General features: G+C 29.2%; 1 protein-coding gene across 1 annotated transcript; it reads right to left on the bottom strand.

Annotated features, from left to right (window-relative positions):
* Nucleotides 1-7,015: 7,015 nt before the first annotated feature.
* Nucleotides 7,016-16,443, bottom strand: LOC107611364 (beta-glucosidase 12-like). Its single transcript, XM_088496470.1, has 13 exons — nucleotides 16,283-16,443; nucleotides 16,065-16,134; nucleotides 13,423-13,481; nucleotides 13,212-13,287; nucleotides 11,501-11,578; nucleotides 11,332-11,419; nucleotides 10,732-10,987; nucleotides 10,011-10,126; nucleotides 9,432-9,646; nucleotides 9,313-9,344; nucleotides 8,072-8,174; nucleotides 7,861-7,957; nucleotides 7,016-7,377 (listed from the first exon to the last, which is right to left on the bottom strand). The coding sequence occupies exons 1-13, from the start codon at nucleotides 16,409-16,411 to the stop codon at nucleotides 7,209-7,211; spliced, it is 1,488 nt and encodes a 495-aa protein (XP_088352596.1). The 5' UTR covers nucleotides 16,412-16,443; the 3' UTR covers nucleotides 7,016-7,208.
* Nucleotides 16,444-17,646: the final 1,203 nt, after the last annotated feature.

The following is a 17,646-nucleotide window of genomic DNA, read 5'->3' as shown; positions in this document are numbered from 1 at the left end:
GATATTTTGGGCAACATCGTATGATTTAATACTCACATTAATTACTAGTCAAACTTAGGATTTTTTCCTACAATATATTAAAAAAATACATTATTTTCTAAAATAAAATAAAAACACATTAATTACACAGATTCTTTTTTTTTTTTTTGGTCCGTAACAGCTATTTCTTAATTTAAGATTCAGTTTAAAAGATTTTTTTTAACTGTTAATCCTGATTTAATAAACTGAAATTTAAAAATTATCAATTAAAAAATTAATTCCACTAAGTAACCAACAGAAATATAGCCAACAGTAAAAAATATTGTATTGAGCTGCACCTCAATAAATACAAAAAAAATTCCAATGTAATTACTTATACCCTAATTCTAATTTCACTTTTTATATTTTACCTTTTTATTAGGCTATTATCCTAATTTTACGAAAGTTGCCACTCTCCATAATATGTCCTACCACACGTGGTCACCATCACCTCGCAATGCCTAGTTTTAGCATTGCCGTCACTTCCGTTGCTCCCCCACTTACAATGAAAAAGAAACATCCAAAATCTGAAAAAAAAAATTCTAAAACCATTTTGTCACTCAACCTTTTGTTACTTTTTGGCTTTTTCTTGAGCTCTCTCTCTCTCAGCCTTTTACCACTCAAGAAATTACAGAAAGATCTACATTAAAAATGAAATTACAATCTGTAAAACATAAAAGAGATTGATGTTTCAACAGCCTCTGTTACTATAAGTTGAACCGGATTGAGCTAACACTAATCGAGTTCTTCATTTTGGCGGAATGCTTCTTTCTCTAGAACGCACTGTCCAAAACGTTAAACTTTCTCAAGAAGCCCTCTATGAAACTCAGATTCTGGTTCTTTCTCATTGTCTCCAGAAAGATGAAGATTTTTCTTTTGTATCTCCTTCCATGTTGCTGAGTTGCTCTCTTCCAAGTCAACTCCTCGAGCTGTGTGCTACACCAACTTACCATTTCACTATTTTCAATTAATCCCTAAATTAGAAATTTTGAATCTGAGCCTTTTTGCTTGATCGAAAACCTCAGGTAAGCAGTGAAAAAGTTGTTCAATAATAAATCCAGATATGAATCCTTCAGCTACAACTTTGTCCACAAGAAACAATTTTAACCTTTGATTCACAACAGTGATTATCAGAAATCACTTTCTCCATTTATCACAAATTGGAGTAGCAGAGTGTTGGAGAAGGAGTGAAGAAAGTAAATTGCATGCAAATGGAAATAAATCACCTTTAGCTTCTGACTTAGCTTGAAATAGTTTGATTTGGGTGATTAGACCTCTGCCTTTTAGCTTAATCTTTCTCTATCTTTCTTCTTTGATGAAATGAGCAAGGAACGAAGCAATCTCTCTCCTTTCTCTGAGTCTGACCGAAGGAAAAGTGAACGTTGGCTTTGGAGTGTACGGATTTGGGGGGATCAACTTGGGTGAGCAACTCGAGCTTGGGTTGTTTTCTTTCTATTCAACCCAAGTGATTTCTTTGCTCAATTACTTTTGGCTTTATATTTTAGAGTCCACCTAGTTACTGGTTTGAGTTTCGATCCTATTGGGCTGTTGCATCATTATTTCTTTGGCCTACAACACTAATCAAACACAATCAAAACTAATTGGGTGTTTATCCGGATAAAATAATGTTTGCCATCATCAATTAAGTTAATTAATTTCTTAACTCAAAAATCTCTCCCTTGATGACAAACATAATTATAACATTGATCAAAGGAATTGAATTCAAATAAAATTAGAGAACTTCCCTTTGAGTGATGTTACTTGCTTTTGTGTTGCTCCCCCTTTCTTTTTCAAGAGTTTCTCTCCCTTAATTGGTGCTCTTCTCTTCTTTTCTTTTTGCATATTCTTATAGAGAGAACAATTATGCACTACACACAATTCAACTTAACTAAGGGATTGTACATCACCGTCAACTAAAATCCAGTCCAATACCAAACAAAATATGGCAGAAACTGAACAAAATATATTATCAAGAGAATGATAAAATTAATTAAATCCAAAATAGAGCAGTTATCATGCACAAAAAAAAAAAAACAGAGCAGCAACCAAATCAGAGAGCAACTGACATGCAGCAATTACATGCTTTCTACTTTCTACTACTATCCCTTTTGTCATCAAGGGAAGAAAAACAAAAAACATCTAACTTAGAATATGTTAAAACCTGTAACAAAGTGTCAATTTAAAGTTCAAACATCTAAATAACTGAAATTAAAAGGAGCAGTGGTTTAATAGTTTACAGTCATCCAAAACAAAATATAGAGTAGTTCACAAGTAAACAATAACAGTGTTTATGAGACAAAAGTGAACAGAAGGCTGCAGCAACATGAGATAATTTCAGGCATCCGAACCATCCTCTTCAAAATCAGCATTTTTTTAATTAGAAACTAGAATTAATATTCTCAAAATTAACATTCTATTTGTGTTAATATACAACTAACAAAAATTGAATTTCCAATTTTAGATCCCCAAAATCTCTCTATCTAATATCTCTTTTTTATATTGTATTCTATCAGAATAGTTCTAATATATATATATATATATATATATATATATATATAACAAAATTTTGAAATATTCGAAATAGAATTTTTATATTCATTCAATAATTTGAAATTTTCACATATGCAAAAATATTAATATATAATCAAACAGAATCAGTGGCAGCATTATCATCCTCTTGGAAATTATTAATAAATTTCAAGAAAACTGCCACTCTATCTTTGGATTTTCTGAGGAAGTTCTCATGCTTGGTGGCTAGTTTCCTTTGCTCCTTATTCATAGTAATCAGATGGTTTGATTGAGAGACAAACTCTTGCACCATATCTTTAACAACACCATATAAAATAGATTTGTGTCTAGTGGAGACTGAAGTACCCGTGGTAGAAGGAGGAGAAGATTCTTCTGGTTCATAGTCATTATCATCATCATTAAGAACCACCCTTTCAGAATGAGTGCGTCCCTTTTTCTGTTGTTTCATTGAACCACCTCCTTTTAGATATGAGTGTATATTTTCATATGACTTATTTAACAAGTCAACACCAAAATGTTCAAAAATACAGGTTAAGAACATGCCATAAGGAAGAGCTTTATCCTTCTTCTCACTTCTAACACAATCAAACATATACCTTACCATCAAATATGCAAAAGAGATTTTTGTTTTTGTGAGAATAACATACAAAACTAGAGTATCAGTGTAAGACACTCTTTGATATGAGCCACTCTGAGGAAGGATGATATGGTTCACTATGCGATGTAACTGAGCACGAGTGTAATCCGGGGCTATGTGAGTAGGAGTAATGCCATCAATCAACGAAATGAGTTCACATACATAGGCCAGAGCATCATTGTAAGAGAGACCTACTCCTTCATCCCACTTACCAGATGTATAGGTACATGCACCAATATTAGTGTATTTCAGCGAATCACTAATGGTTTCATTATTCAGAACTATGTCACGGTCTTTTACATAGGAATGAACACTGCCATCATGATAAGTCATGTTTGCATAAAATTCCTTGACTAAAACTGGGTAAACTAGGTTTTTGATTTTCAAAATATGGTTCTAGTCCAGAAATACAATATTTTCAACAAACTCAAAACCTTTCTTTTTCAGATTTGGTAAATCAACTAAAAAGGTGTGACATAAGGTATAGTGAGCAATAACACCTTCATAGAAATCATTATTAATGGCAGATCAAAAACGGTGAGGATTGTAGTTTGAGTGAGAGGTCATGAAGTGTGATTTGTGTGCAAAAGGATCAATGGAGGGTTCCCTAACAGATTTAAGAGGGATACGAGGTTTACCTCTCTGAGGACGAGTGGAAACAGACCTAAGCTTAGGTCGAGAAGGTTCAGGATCACGTTCCTCAGTGGCGGGACGCTTTCCTTTTAAGGTGCTGGGCTTGGAAGGTTGATAAACCCCATTTGGAAGGTTTATCTTGTGTTGAATTTAGAGAATTTTATCGTCTTCTCCTACATTTATCCAATGAAATAGCATGGTTTTTGTTATTCTCCTTTAATTGTGCTTAAAAGTGAAAACATGTTTTTAATTCTTAAAATAGCTAAATTTAATTCACCTTAATTCCATTAGGTGCTTGATATGTTTGTTAAGTGATTTCAGATTTAGGAGGCAAGGATTGGATTGAGGGGATGAAGGAAAATCATGTAGAAATGGAGAACTCATGAAGAAATGAAGGAATCACAAAAGCTGTTAAGCCGACCTCTTTGCACTTAATTGACCATAACTTGAGCTACAGAGGTCCAAATGATGCGGTTCTAGTTGCGTTGGAAAGCTAACATTCGAGGCTTCGAAATGATATAAGATTTGTTATAGTTGCATCGCGTTTAAGAGCGCGCACGTGCACTGTACGCGCACGCGTCGATGTTGCACGTGACTCACTTAAGTGCAACTCGTGGCCAGCGATTTTAGAAGCCTTGTGGGCCCAATCCAACTCATTTCTGATGCTATTTAACCCAAGAATTGAAGAGGGATGATAGACATTACACACCTAGTCATCATTAGTTTAGTTTAGATTAGTTTTGGAGGGAAAATTAGTTTTAGAGAGAGAAGCTCTCACTTCTCTCTAGAATTAGGAGTAGGTTAGATCTAGATTAGAATTTCTTAGATCTAGGTTAATTTCATACTTTGATTTACTTTTTCTTTGCAATTTCTTCTTCTTCTACATTTCCTCTTTCTAGCTTTGCATTTAATTCTTGTAATTCTTTACTTTTATGTTGATGCACTTTTGTTCTTCCCTTTTCCTTTAATGCAATTTATGATTCATGTTCCTTTATTGTTCATTTGATTTGTTGTTGTTTAATTCCTTGCAATTGAGTAGTGTACATTTACTTTTCTTGCAATTTTACTATACTTTCCTTTTATACCTTCCAAGTGTTTGATAAAATACTTGGAAGGATGTTAGAGTAGAATTTTAGTACTCTTGGCTTGGGAAGGTAACTTAGGAACTCTTGAGTTACTAATGTCCAAGTGATTGATGATTGGGAGCCATTAACTCTAGATCTCACTAATTGAATTGGTGGAGAACTAGGACTTATGGACTTGGATTGATATAGCTCATTTGACTTTTCTTTACTACTAGTTAGAGAATGACTTAATGGGATTGATTCTTACCAATTCTCATGTTGTGGTTAGTGATAGGGATAGAGATCCTTGACCACCAAACCTTGCCAAGACCTTTATAGCTATTTGTTTATTTCATTGCCATTTACATTTCATGTCTCTTATCCCAAAAACTCCAAAACATATCTCATAACCAATAATAAGACACTTTATCGCAATTCCTAAGGAGAACGACCCGAGGTTCCAATACTTCGGTTTATAAATTTAGGGATTTATTTTAGTAACAAATAATCTTTTGTATTATTTAGGGGGTTTTCTCACTCTATCTCTTCCTTCTCTTTCACTTGGCCTAATTCTTATTTTTCTCATTCGAATTATTTGATTCCTCATCAGGCCCATTATCACTTTGAGACCCCACTTTATTTGTATTCTGAACTTGAGTTGAGAAAAGAGAATTGATTGACTTGAATAACCTAATTTTACTAGAAAAGAAAATACATTATACAACTAAAATCGACAAAAGTGTACGAAAAAGGATTGAATCGTGCATAAATATTTTTCCTAGAATACATTAACTATACATTCTTATTATCAAGTCTTTGGATTTGTTTACAATAGAATATGTTAGCATCTTAGTTTAAGTGGTTTTTTATTGGTAGATTAAAATAATTTTTGAGATCACTTATGGTGATATAATAAACAATTTTATAATGAATTCTATGATTTTAAATAATAATTTTTTTCTTTTAATAACTTAATTCTTTATTTTGAAAAATAATTTTTTATATGTATTTAATTAGTAGCTTATGAAAAACTTATTCTTTCTTTTCAATCCATAAAGCTTGCATTTACAGCTTATGAAGAGTAAGAAAAAACCATTTTAACGAGTTTTCATTGCCTATAAAGAAGAAAAGTAATTCATTTTTCAACTTGGGAAAAGTTTGAGGAAAAAAAAACGTGAAATCAATTTCAAAACCTAAAAGACGAGAAAAGAAAAACAAAAGCCTCTTATAATTTGCAAAAACCTAAGAGTCCATATGTTGGATTCACTTAAATGGATCATTTTGAGATATTTCACATCTTTGGTTTTCCTGTACAAATTCTCAACCTAAAATAAGATGAACAAATTAAAAATTTCAAATTTTTTTTTTTCCAACAACTACAAGAACAAAAGAAAATTGAGGGGGGAAAAGATATAAATCTGCTCCAATTATTGTTCGTTCATTTTTTTGAGATACAAATATGGAAACTCAACACCAACGAGGGTAAAGTGAAGTTTCAAGTACAAATAACTACAAATATTAGGAATTTTGAGGAGTAATTAAGGGAGATAACATAAGATGAGAATACATCACATTGCTTTGCTTTTTTTGATGTGTGACCAATTTCAACACTTCTCCATATCACTTGTTGGGATGGGCCAACCGTGGGGAGCTCTTGACCACCGGGAAGATTTCGGAGAGGAATCATGTGAGATAACATAAGATGAAAAGACACCACATCCAACTCAAAACCTTAAGGTAATAAATTAATGAGTCTCTCATCTTATAAATTTCTCACTCTTTCTTGCTTTTTTTGATGTGAGACTAACTTCATCACTCCTTACACTTACAACATACGGGACTTTCGCCTAATATAAAGGGTTAAATACAAATTTACCCTTTATAAAAATAATAATTATCAATTCCTTTAAAAAAATTGTTTCCATTCCAATCCTACATCATCTACTCAGACCACTATCCTTCCATCTCAATCAAATACACCTCCATCATCATCATTTTCAATAAGTAATCTTCCTCTCACCTTCTAGAATAAATTAGTTTTCACTAGTCACTACTATTCTATTAGCATAGAAATCTTATGATGAATTTAAAAGATTTTTCATAGAATTTATGTATAAATTCTATACACTCAGAGTGAATAATGAAAAAAAATAACACAATCAATTTTATTTCCACATCTCTCAAGCTTCTCTGCTTTTTCTTATTACATACCTAAGTGCAAAAGCTAATTTAGTCGAGAAAAGACAAAATATATATAGAAGAACAATAGATAAATAGTGAAAGTGACTAATATTTATTTTCCATAACTTTGGTCAAGTTACAAATATTCATTGATGAAGAAACCTTTTGAACCACAAAGCTGATTGTTTATAATACCTTTTTAAATCATTCTTGAAATCTACATGAATAATTCCCCACCGAACAGTGTAACCATAAGACCACTCGAAATTATCCAATAATGACCATACAAAGTATCCTTTCACCTTGATGCCATTCCTACATCAAATTATTCCAAATTTCAAGTGTTAGGTCAGTAAATATTGACTTCCAAAGAGGTTAACATAATGAACAAGTTTCACGATGTCATTATAAGAAATCTGGTTTTGTTATGATTAAAAATTTATCGTTAAAAAAGATGTTCCTTTCGTTTTATATAATATGCTTCTAAAAAAAAAGGACAAGAAAAAAATCCTGAAAATGAAAATTATGTCAATAGACTCCATTATCAATGTGAGATAAAAAAAAAAAAGAAAAAAGAACTTCTTTCTTTTAATTATATTATTATTAAGAAAAAAATTTGAGGAGAAAAAGTTAATACTACCTAAATGTTGTACATTGGTCAAATATTTTAAAATCTTAAAAATACAAATGACACACATATTATCAAAGACAAGGAGTATCTTTGTGACAACTTTTATTACTTTTGTTACTTGCCTTTATCATCATGAACATGCTCTCTTGTTGCAAATGAAAACATACCTTATGGCCTTTTCAATATATGAAAGGTGCTGAACAATAAAGTCTATCCTAAAGTTGTCATCTAGAGCCTTTGTACCATCATTCGGCTCATTAATTCCTGCAATTATTTCAAGAACACGATTTATTGAATTGAAGCAAAATAATTGCATTATAACTTGGTATAAACTCAACTCTTAAGAAAAATGATGATAAACATAAGTAAGCAGCATACCATTTTCTGTTATGTAAATGATTGGATCACCATACTTCTCTTGGGTGTACTCTAATAGGTCTAGTATTCCTTGAGGATAGGAGTACAACCAATCTGTGGCAGTCTGTAACATTATTAACTTCTCAATTCCACTACAAAAATAACTTTTAAAAGATATGTCTGACACGCGCCACATAAACATTTAACATTTTTATCAACAGAAAATCAAGGTTAGTTTACACTTGGGTTGGTTTGAAGTCACACCTAGTCTTTCGGCATATTGGGCAAATTTACCCTTTTAAAAAACCAAAATAGATCTTTTGATGGACAAAGAAATACATTTTATTTGTTGAAATTGACGCAAAATTTTGATGGACAAAGAAATACATAAATACACATAAAATATATGTTTTCAGTGTATTTTATAGACAAAGATAGTGTGTTCAGAGACACTAAATTAGTGTATTTTATATTCATCTTGACAGGAAAGACACAAAAACCACTAATAAAAGATAACTTATTTTTTATTTTTTCTTTCATTATTTTTATTAATTTTTTATTATTATATTTTTTCTTTTCAAATTTTTTGAATGAAAAAAATGAAAATAAATTAAACTTTTATAATTTGTTCTAGTTTATCTCCAAACAAAATACAAAAATACTAATTTTTGTGTCGCTGTTCTTTACGTTTTATTTTTAGTATTTTATCTTATCTTGTTCTCAGTACCAAACATAGCCTAAGATACAATATGAGACACAAACTTTTATACTTTTGTCCCTGATTATTTTGCTCCATTCTTTTAAGAAAATATGAAAAAAGACGGGAATGCATCACAGATGGAGCTTGGAAACTTCTACAATTATTCATGCCAAGCTTGAAACTAGCTTGGACAGGCCACTTTAAATTTTAACAAATGCATGTTAGAAACTTTAGTAACCTTTTAGTTGTATTAGAAGCTTATGACTTTGTGTATTGTAAATCATATCTATAAAATTTCATATGAGTCCAAATTTATTTGATATACTTTTGTATAAATCAAAATTAAGATAACAAATTTGAGCATGCATGATATAGGCACTTATAGTTCAACTGCCAAACCGCTAAAAGTTAATCCTGACAAACAAATATAAAATGTACAATTTTACTTAAAATGAGACTAATGATGTCATTTGATACTAATGCAAATATATGAAGGTTCTCATAAAAGAATTTGAATAATTTAAAGAATATTAACTGTAATCTGTATATGTAATTAAGGTACCTGGGGACCAATGGGAATTCCATCTCGCGTAGCTGAAGCAACAAAATAGATCAATTGCAAGTAAAATGCAAATTAAACGGGAATAGCATGAAGCAACAAACAGATATAAGCTTGATTACCACTGAACAATGCGCAAAAGTCTGCCAAAAAAGTTAGATTTTCACGCTGGCAAGGAATATCACCCACATAGGTTGCAGTGTAATAGTTTAATCCTAAGAAATCGAAGGACCCTTTAATCATTGCGGATTCCCTCTTAGAAAACTTTGGCAAACGATCTCCAAGTTTCTCAACCATTACAGCAGGATATTCACCATTGTACAATGGACCCATGTACCTTCCAAATTCAAACCCAACAAGAGAGGATTTTCAGACTTGATCATTGTTTTAATCACTGTTCTAAAGATGCATATCTTTTTTTTAGATTAAACTATTCATCAAGTCATTATCATTTAAGAGGGCAGAGCAACGCACAAACATCCCATGTTAAACTGGGTCTTGAAAAAGATTGCACCCAAATAGTATAATATAGGTAGTGTAATCTAATAATTATTTAGTATATAGATTTAAATTTTAAATTTAAATTATAAGAACTTAATTAGGAATTTAGTATAACTATAAAAATATAGTAGTTGAACTCCTTTTCTTAATGGAAGAAAACAAGAGTAACCAAAGTTGGTAATGAGTCTAAAAGAACAAACCACTCATCGAAGAAAGCAAGGACACGAGATACTGCGTCTACATCAGCTTTTGATGGTGAGAGTGGCATAATCCAAGGAACACTTAAGGCTATCCCAATTTCACCCTTTTGAGAACTCTGTTACAAAATAATTGATTGTCAACCAATGAACCACCAAAATTATGAACAAAAATTCGTTTGGTATATCAGATCCTTTTTGTTGTGTTAAAATTCAACAGGGAGTAAATTCAAAATTTTTATTCATAAAAAAATTGATATTAACTCATAAACTATTTTTCCTAAAAGTTTAATTCATTATATAGACATAGGTAAACCATTTTATGTCTGACAATACAATTCTATCAACAACATGACTTTCATGGATAAATATAAGAAAAGAATAATCGACCAACAAAATTTATCATTTTTGACCAACACTTAATCAACCGACATATTTTCATATGTAATATCTAAAAAAAACAGTATTGGCTAAATTTTAAATATTAAAAACTAAATTCTAAATCCTAAATCCTAACCATATAAAATACGTTGTTAACTATCGAAAAAATATGTTGTTAGTGCATAACATTGACTAATATTGACAAAAAAATGTTAATCTCCGAATATTTCTCGTTAAATAATTGAATTTATTTTTTTATTCACAGTCAGTTATTTTTTTGCTAACAACAAAATGCATGATTTTGTCTTAATATGAAGGTTTGATAATAATTAGGTAAATTAACCTGGAATTTGTCCCTATAAACATTGACAGCGGCGGCATGAGCAAGGAGTTGATAGTGTGAAACTATATAGGGCTCTGTACTTGAATCACCTGCTTCACAATCTGGGCGTATCCACTTTGAACATCTTGCAGGTGGGAACATACCATGCGCATAACCTTGCAGGCTAACGGGTAGTGGTTCATTCAAAGTAATCCAATGTTTAACTCTGTCACCAAATTCTCTAAAGCATACTTCTGCAAAATCTGCAAAATCTTCGCTGTAAAAATATTTAATAGTAAAAAAAAAAGGATCAGTTTGAGTTTTGCAAATTTGTTAAGGTTGCAATTTGATATTGTTTTTAATACGAAAATACAGAAATTGCATAAATAAAAACCCTTTTGGTTTGTGTTTTCATTTTCTCTATTTTCATTTTCATTGTTTTCTATTTTTAAAAGTTTTTGAAGAAAACAAAGAAAATAACAGAAGATAAAAATAGAAAATAATTTTTTATTATTTTTACTATTTTTTCTTTTTGCTTCATAAAATCTAAAATTAAAAAAATGCTGAAAGAAGAGAGGGGATGGTAGGATACTATATATGTTATTAATTACTATTGCTTACACAATTTTTGGGCTCAGAAAACCACCATATTCATCTTCAAGAGCCTGAGGTAGTTCCCAGTGGAATAATGTTATAAAAGGTTGTAGGCCTGAGTATAAGATACAATAATGTTGAAGTTCGGTATTATCATTTTGAGTGACAGAGAGTTGACTTCAAACAGAGTACTAACCATTTGATAGAAGTTCATTTATGAGATTGTTGTAATATGTGATGCCTTCTTGGTTAACTCCATCCTTTAAGTGTCCACCTAAAAATGAGTTTAGTTAGTTGCAGTTTCTGCTATGAAAGAATCAAGGAAAAATTTCAATTCAACATGATATGATCAGAAGTATATATAATGTCGTTAGAATTACTATAAATGATAAAATACATTATTAGTATGCCATAAAGAAGAAGTAGAACTTAACTAATTAAATAGGTGCTTAATAAATAAAGAGAAAATTACACTTTTCTCCCATCATCCCATGCGAGATGCTAAAATGACACTCCCCTCTCTTCTATTTTATAAATGTATATTCTCCTCCCTAGTCCCTTCTGACTTAAAAAACCTCCTCTTTAATCCATTTTAAACTTTTTGTGTTAACTTTATCCATTTTCTAAAAAAAATAAATTATTTTTTTAAAAAATACCCATTAGTAAAAATTTTATTTTTTATCATTAAATTTTGCTTACCAAAATATTCTTTAATAAATTATTTTTTTATTGATTAAATTATATTTTTTAAAAAATTTAATAATTATGTAATTTTTTTTTAAAATACTCTTCAATAATTTTTTAATTATTAAATTATAATTTTACCAAAATTTTCATTAACAATTTTTTTATATTTTACTATTAATTTTTCGATATCTATATATATTATTTTAATATTAAATAAAATATTTTAGTAAGATTATTTTTCAATATCAATATATATTAATTTTTATATATATTAACAGTGGTAAGATTTTTTATTTAATGTTAAAATAATATATATTGATATCAAAAAATTAATAGTAAAATATAAAAATAATTGTTAACAAAAATTTTGGTAAAATCACAATTTAATAATTAAAAAATTATTGAAGGGTAGGTATCTTAAAAAAAATAATTTAATTATTAATTTTTTTAAAATTATTTTAATAAAAATACAATTTAATCAATAAAAATAATAATTTATTAAAAGGGTATTTTGATAAGCAAAATTTAATGATAAAAAATAAAATTTTTGCTAATAGGTATTTTTTCAAAAAATAATTTATTTTTTCTTAAAAAATGGATACAGTTAATATTAGTTAACACAAAAAATCTAAAATTGATTAAAGAGGAGATTTTTTAAAAGTTAAAAGGGAGGAGAATGTACATTTATAAAATAGAGGGAAGGGGAGTGTCATTTTAGCATCTCGCAGGGGAGGAGAGTGAAATTTCCTCATAAATAAATGATGTCAAAATTTAATTAAAAATGTTTAATTACTTTGTATATATCAAGATGATACTGTATGTAGTAATGACAAAACTCATTTGGAATCGACCAATGACACTGTTGGTTGAGAATCAAAACTCAATTTGACAATGATGCATGTTTTATTTTATTTTATTTTTTCGTTTAATTACCTGTGTATTTATATATTTTAATTTGACAATGAACGTGAGTGGTTTGAATTTTGGATGTTAATTTATAATTTAGGAGGATTCTTAGGCAAGAATATAGGACTTATATGATTTTTCTTTTTTCATAATTATAACTGATGGTGAAAGGGAAAATTGAGTGTGATACATTTGAATGTATCTAAATCTAATAATTAGTTAGGTCCTACACAATCTATTGGCTGAAAAGTATTGGTTCTGTAGTAACTAAACCAATCAATTATAAATGTAAATAAGATTAGAGAATTTCTTACTTGGCAAAATTCTTGACCAGGAAACTGAAAATCTGTAGGCTTGAAATCCAATATCCTTCATCAAACCAACATCTTCCTGATTTTTTTTAAAAAGAAAGATAATAATATTATCAATTTATCTAGTTGAAAATCAAACCTCAACCACTAAGAGAAAATAACTTTTAAGATGATATATATTTTAGTTATATTCGAACAAGGAGAACCAAAATACCTTGTAGCGATGGTATGAGTCAGTTGCAATATCTGCATTACTGTGGTCGAAAATTTTACCTTAAACAACAAGCAAATGTCATACATAGGTATCATTTATATGGTAAGAATGAACTCAGCAGTAGAAAATTTTGAATTTTGAATTTTTCTTCTTTAAATTAGTGAATCGGACCCATTAAATTATCCAAAGATTCTTAACTTTTCCTTTTGTACTTAATGTGTGCTATATGTGTTGTTTTTTGGGTATCTTTTAGCGTTGCGGTAGATCAGAATTTCATTTAAAAATTTGTTATTGGCCAATGAATTAATATGTACACAAGCCGAGATTAAACACTGTGACCAAGTTGATTCAATTTGGGCAATATATAATTTCAATTCATTTGTAAGTACTTATTGGCAAAAGTTGTTGCAATTTTCTAAAGCTTGAGTTCATCAACCACAACTTCTTGGCACAAGATTTTTCAAGAGAAAAGTCAGAAAAATTGTAGAAACAAGAGGGGGAGAATGCGGAAAGAACAGTGGCAACCTATTTATACAGGGACAGAACATGAAGATGCTATCATGGCTTTTTTTTTTTTTTTTTTTTTTTTTTTTTTTTTTTTTTCATAAGAGGCTATCACGAGGTTAGCGCTTTAAAGGGGATGCTATCATAGGCTATATGATTTATTTGTAACTCTGCCTTTGATCTTTTTTGAAATAATACTTCGTATATTTTTCATTAAAAAAATAAACAAATAAATAAAATCATTTAATTGATAAATTCATATCATTACGGTGGAGGCGCTAAACAACTCCAAAGGGAGTATTTTTGGAGTTTAAATATGATGTTTCTATTTAGAGAAACAATTTTAAAATTCATCTTATACCAGAAATAATTGATAAAATGAGATCAATCTTATTTTAAAGTATAGTTATGAGAATCGGATCAATAATAGATCTAGTTAAGATGCTGACTTAATAGATTATTGATTCAATCGTTGGATGACTGGTTAATTCGGTCATAATTTAATAATTATATATTTTTTTTCATAACAAGTAATTTTTATATTAGATTGATTATTATTTTCTGATTTTAATCATTTATTAATTAATTTGTATTTATTACATTTTTTAAATATGTGTAAATAACTGTGAGGCCAATGAGTTATAATTTAAATGGCTTAGTCTCACCATATTCATCTAAGAGGTCGCGGATTCGAGTTTATTAGCCTGATTAAAAATGATAAATAAAATTTGTCATTTCAAATTTTTAGTATCTAAAAAATGATAGTAGAATTTTTTAAAATATATATATTTTTAAAATGAATCAATTAAACAAGCTCAATAGACACCAAAAACAAAATTAAACAAGCCCAATAAACACCCAAAAAAAGAAATTAAACAAGTCCTGTAATGGCTGAAGCTTGTGTAGTGTACTAATGGCAAACCTATTTGCCTCCTAAGATGTCACATCAGGTTCGATTTGCAGCATTAGCTAAGTTGTGATTAAAGAGTTGTGTAGTGTATAAGAATTAAGAAAGGGATTAATAATTAAATTAATTCTTAAAAGATAATTTTTTAATTTATTTTTAAAAAAAATTTAAATTGATTTTTCAAAAATTATAAATTAATTTTTTTCATCCTTCAGTCACTCAATTAATAGTTTTTGTAAACAATTAATGACATGGAATATTAACTCACGTCATAGATGATACCTAACATATTTAATTAGATATTAAATAAATATATTTATAAAAATTTATCAATTTAGTGTCATTAAATTATATTAGGATTAGAGTTTATATAATTGAAAAAATGGATTAAATTAATAGTTTTCATAAATATATTTATATAAATTAGACATTCTAACTGTCATATATGCTATCAGTTAACGTTATATATCATCAATTATTGACAAAAATTATTAATTGAGTGACAAAATGACAAAAATAACTAATTCGTAATATTTGAATGACTAATTTGATCAATAAATTTTTTTAAAAATGAATTTGGAGAATAACCATCTTTCAAGGATCAATTTAACCATTAATAACCTAAAAAAAAAAATCGATAATAGCTAATGGATAAAAACAAGCAACCAGGGAATTAAATTGGACCAACTTAGAGTCTAATTCGTTGATTTTTCCATCGAATTGATCAGACTGGTCCAGTTTTTTTAACTATACTTTAGAGGGGCGATTTCAGTATAATGAAAAATCAATTAATTTTGCTACCTTGTATAAAATTTAAAATAAATTGAAACCAAATGTGAGAGTGATAAATATTAAATTTAATCTCCAATCACTATTTATAACATGTAATCCCACAAATAATATGACATCTAATGTAATTGAACCGAAAAAAAAAATGTGTAGACACAGAAAATAATAACAATAAAAAATCATGATGGCCAAAACTCCAAGAGTGCTACTAGAAAAGTATGTTTCAAAAGAATAAAAAATATATAAATAGTTTTACAAGGACTAGTAGCTGAGTTAAAAACAGAAGACTACAGTGCGTGGTAGCTCAAGATTTTAAATCTATAATGGAATCGCTTCTTCGTCAATAAAGCAAACCCAATAGTTTTGTTGTTTGATTAAGTGCAATCGCTTGCCGAGGAAAAAATTAACAAAATAAAAGTTAAGGTACCAAGTACCAACTAACCAGGGTATTTATGTGTGAAATTGTCCCAATTGCTTTGGCTCTTGCCACCTTCATACGTTGCACCTTCAATCTTTTAGGAAACAAAAAAAAAAATGGAAAAAAAAAGCGAATGTGCATAGCAGGAAAAGAAGGTAGAATGAGATCCTTCTTCACAAAGATATATTTGATAATAAATATGTAATAAATGATGAAAATAGTTCAGAGAAACGTAACAAAACCTGATGAGCTGCAGATGCTGTACCAAATAGAAAATCTGCAGGGAAGCTACTAGAATTAAGAGAAGCTACCCATTTAAACAAGGCCACAGAAACAATAAACACAACAAGAACACCCTTAAACCACATCATTTGTTTGAATTTGAGTTAACCTCAGAATACTGAGAATTGGTAAAGTTCATTTTGCTTATAAAGGATAAAAAACTGATATTTTGTTTCAGGGAGAAAATATTTTTTTTTTATATTAATTGTTTTGGGTAATATGATATGATTTTATACTCATATTAATTGTTAGTCAAAATTTCCTTCAAATAATTAATATTTCAACTATTATTCTCTACTAAAATAAATAATAAATCTATTATCAATTTTTACCAAATAAATTACTTTTACTTAGAAAAGAAGAAGACTTAAATAAACAATAATACTATATATACAAATAATTTTGGTAATCAAATCCAATTAAGTTAGAACAAACCTAATAAAAATAAAACATGCTTGGCCATGACGTGGTTCTTTGTCTCTGTGCATCTTCAGTATAGAAATTTTATCAGGAGCACAAAAATATTGTTACAAAGTACAGAAATTTTGTTATCAAACACAAAAATTTTTATATACAGCACAAAAATTTTGCAGATAGTATGTAAATTTATAGATATAACATAATTTTTTTTACATATAGCACAAAAATTTATTTGGTATAGCACCGAAAATTTTCTGCTGTGCACCAATATTCATGTGCCATGTATCAAAATTTATGTGCTCAGTATCTTTACTAAACATATATAAGAGAAGAAGGAGAAGAAGAAGGCGGTAGTGGTAGCAATGATAACAACGTCGATGGCGGCAATGACGATAATATCATTGAAGAAAGAAGTGCACAGAAGATGAAGATAATAAAGGAGGAGGAAGAGGAAGAAGAAGAAGTAGCAGCAGTAACAACGCATACGTACGTACGAAGAAAAAACACACGACGACTTGGTTGGAAACTTGACTTAAAAAATACTTAGACGCCTAGATTTATTACTTGAATAAAATTATCTACAAAAGAATTAAACTCGTTTTGTACCAATAAAAAATAAAAGTTTGATTATTCTACCGATTCCTATAATTTTGCCGATTTTTCAATAAGTCTTTATACTTTTTTTTTAATTGACTCCATATACCATATCAGATTTTTTTAATTACATCTCTATTAACGTTAGTTAAATGTTTAAAAAATATGGAGTGAAGTGTAAATTTTTACCTATACCCTCCACTTATAATAGGGTTCGTATGAATTGAGCATTTCTCTCCTTCTCATTTCTTATTTTTATACATTATCTGAGATACACATAAGGTGATATGGATCTAAGTCAAGGATCCTC

This window comes from Arachis ipaensis, chromosome B8 (genome assembly GCF_059453495.1).
Source record: "Arachis ipaensis isolate K30076 ecotype BB chromosome B8, ASM5945349v1, whole genome shotgun sequence".
NCBI lineage: Eukaryota > Viridiplantae > Streptophyta > Magnoliopsida > Fabales > Fabaceae > Arachis > Arachis ipaensis.
Note: the sequence above shows the minus strand (reverse complement) of the source record. Positions and strands in the feature narration are given on the sequence as shown.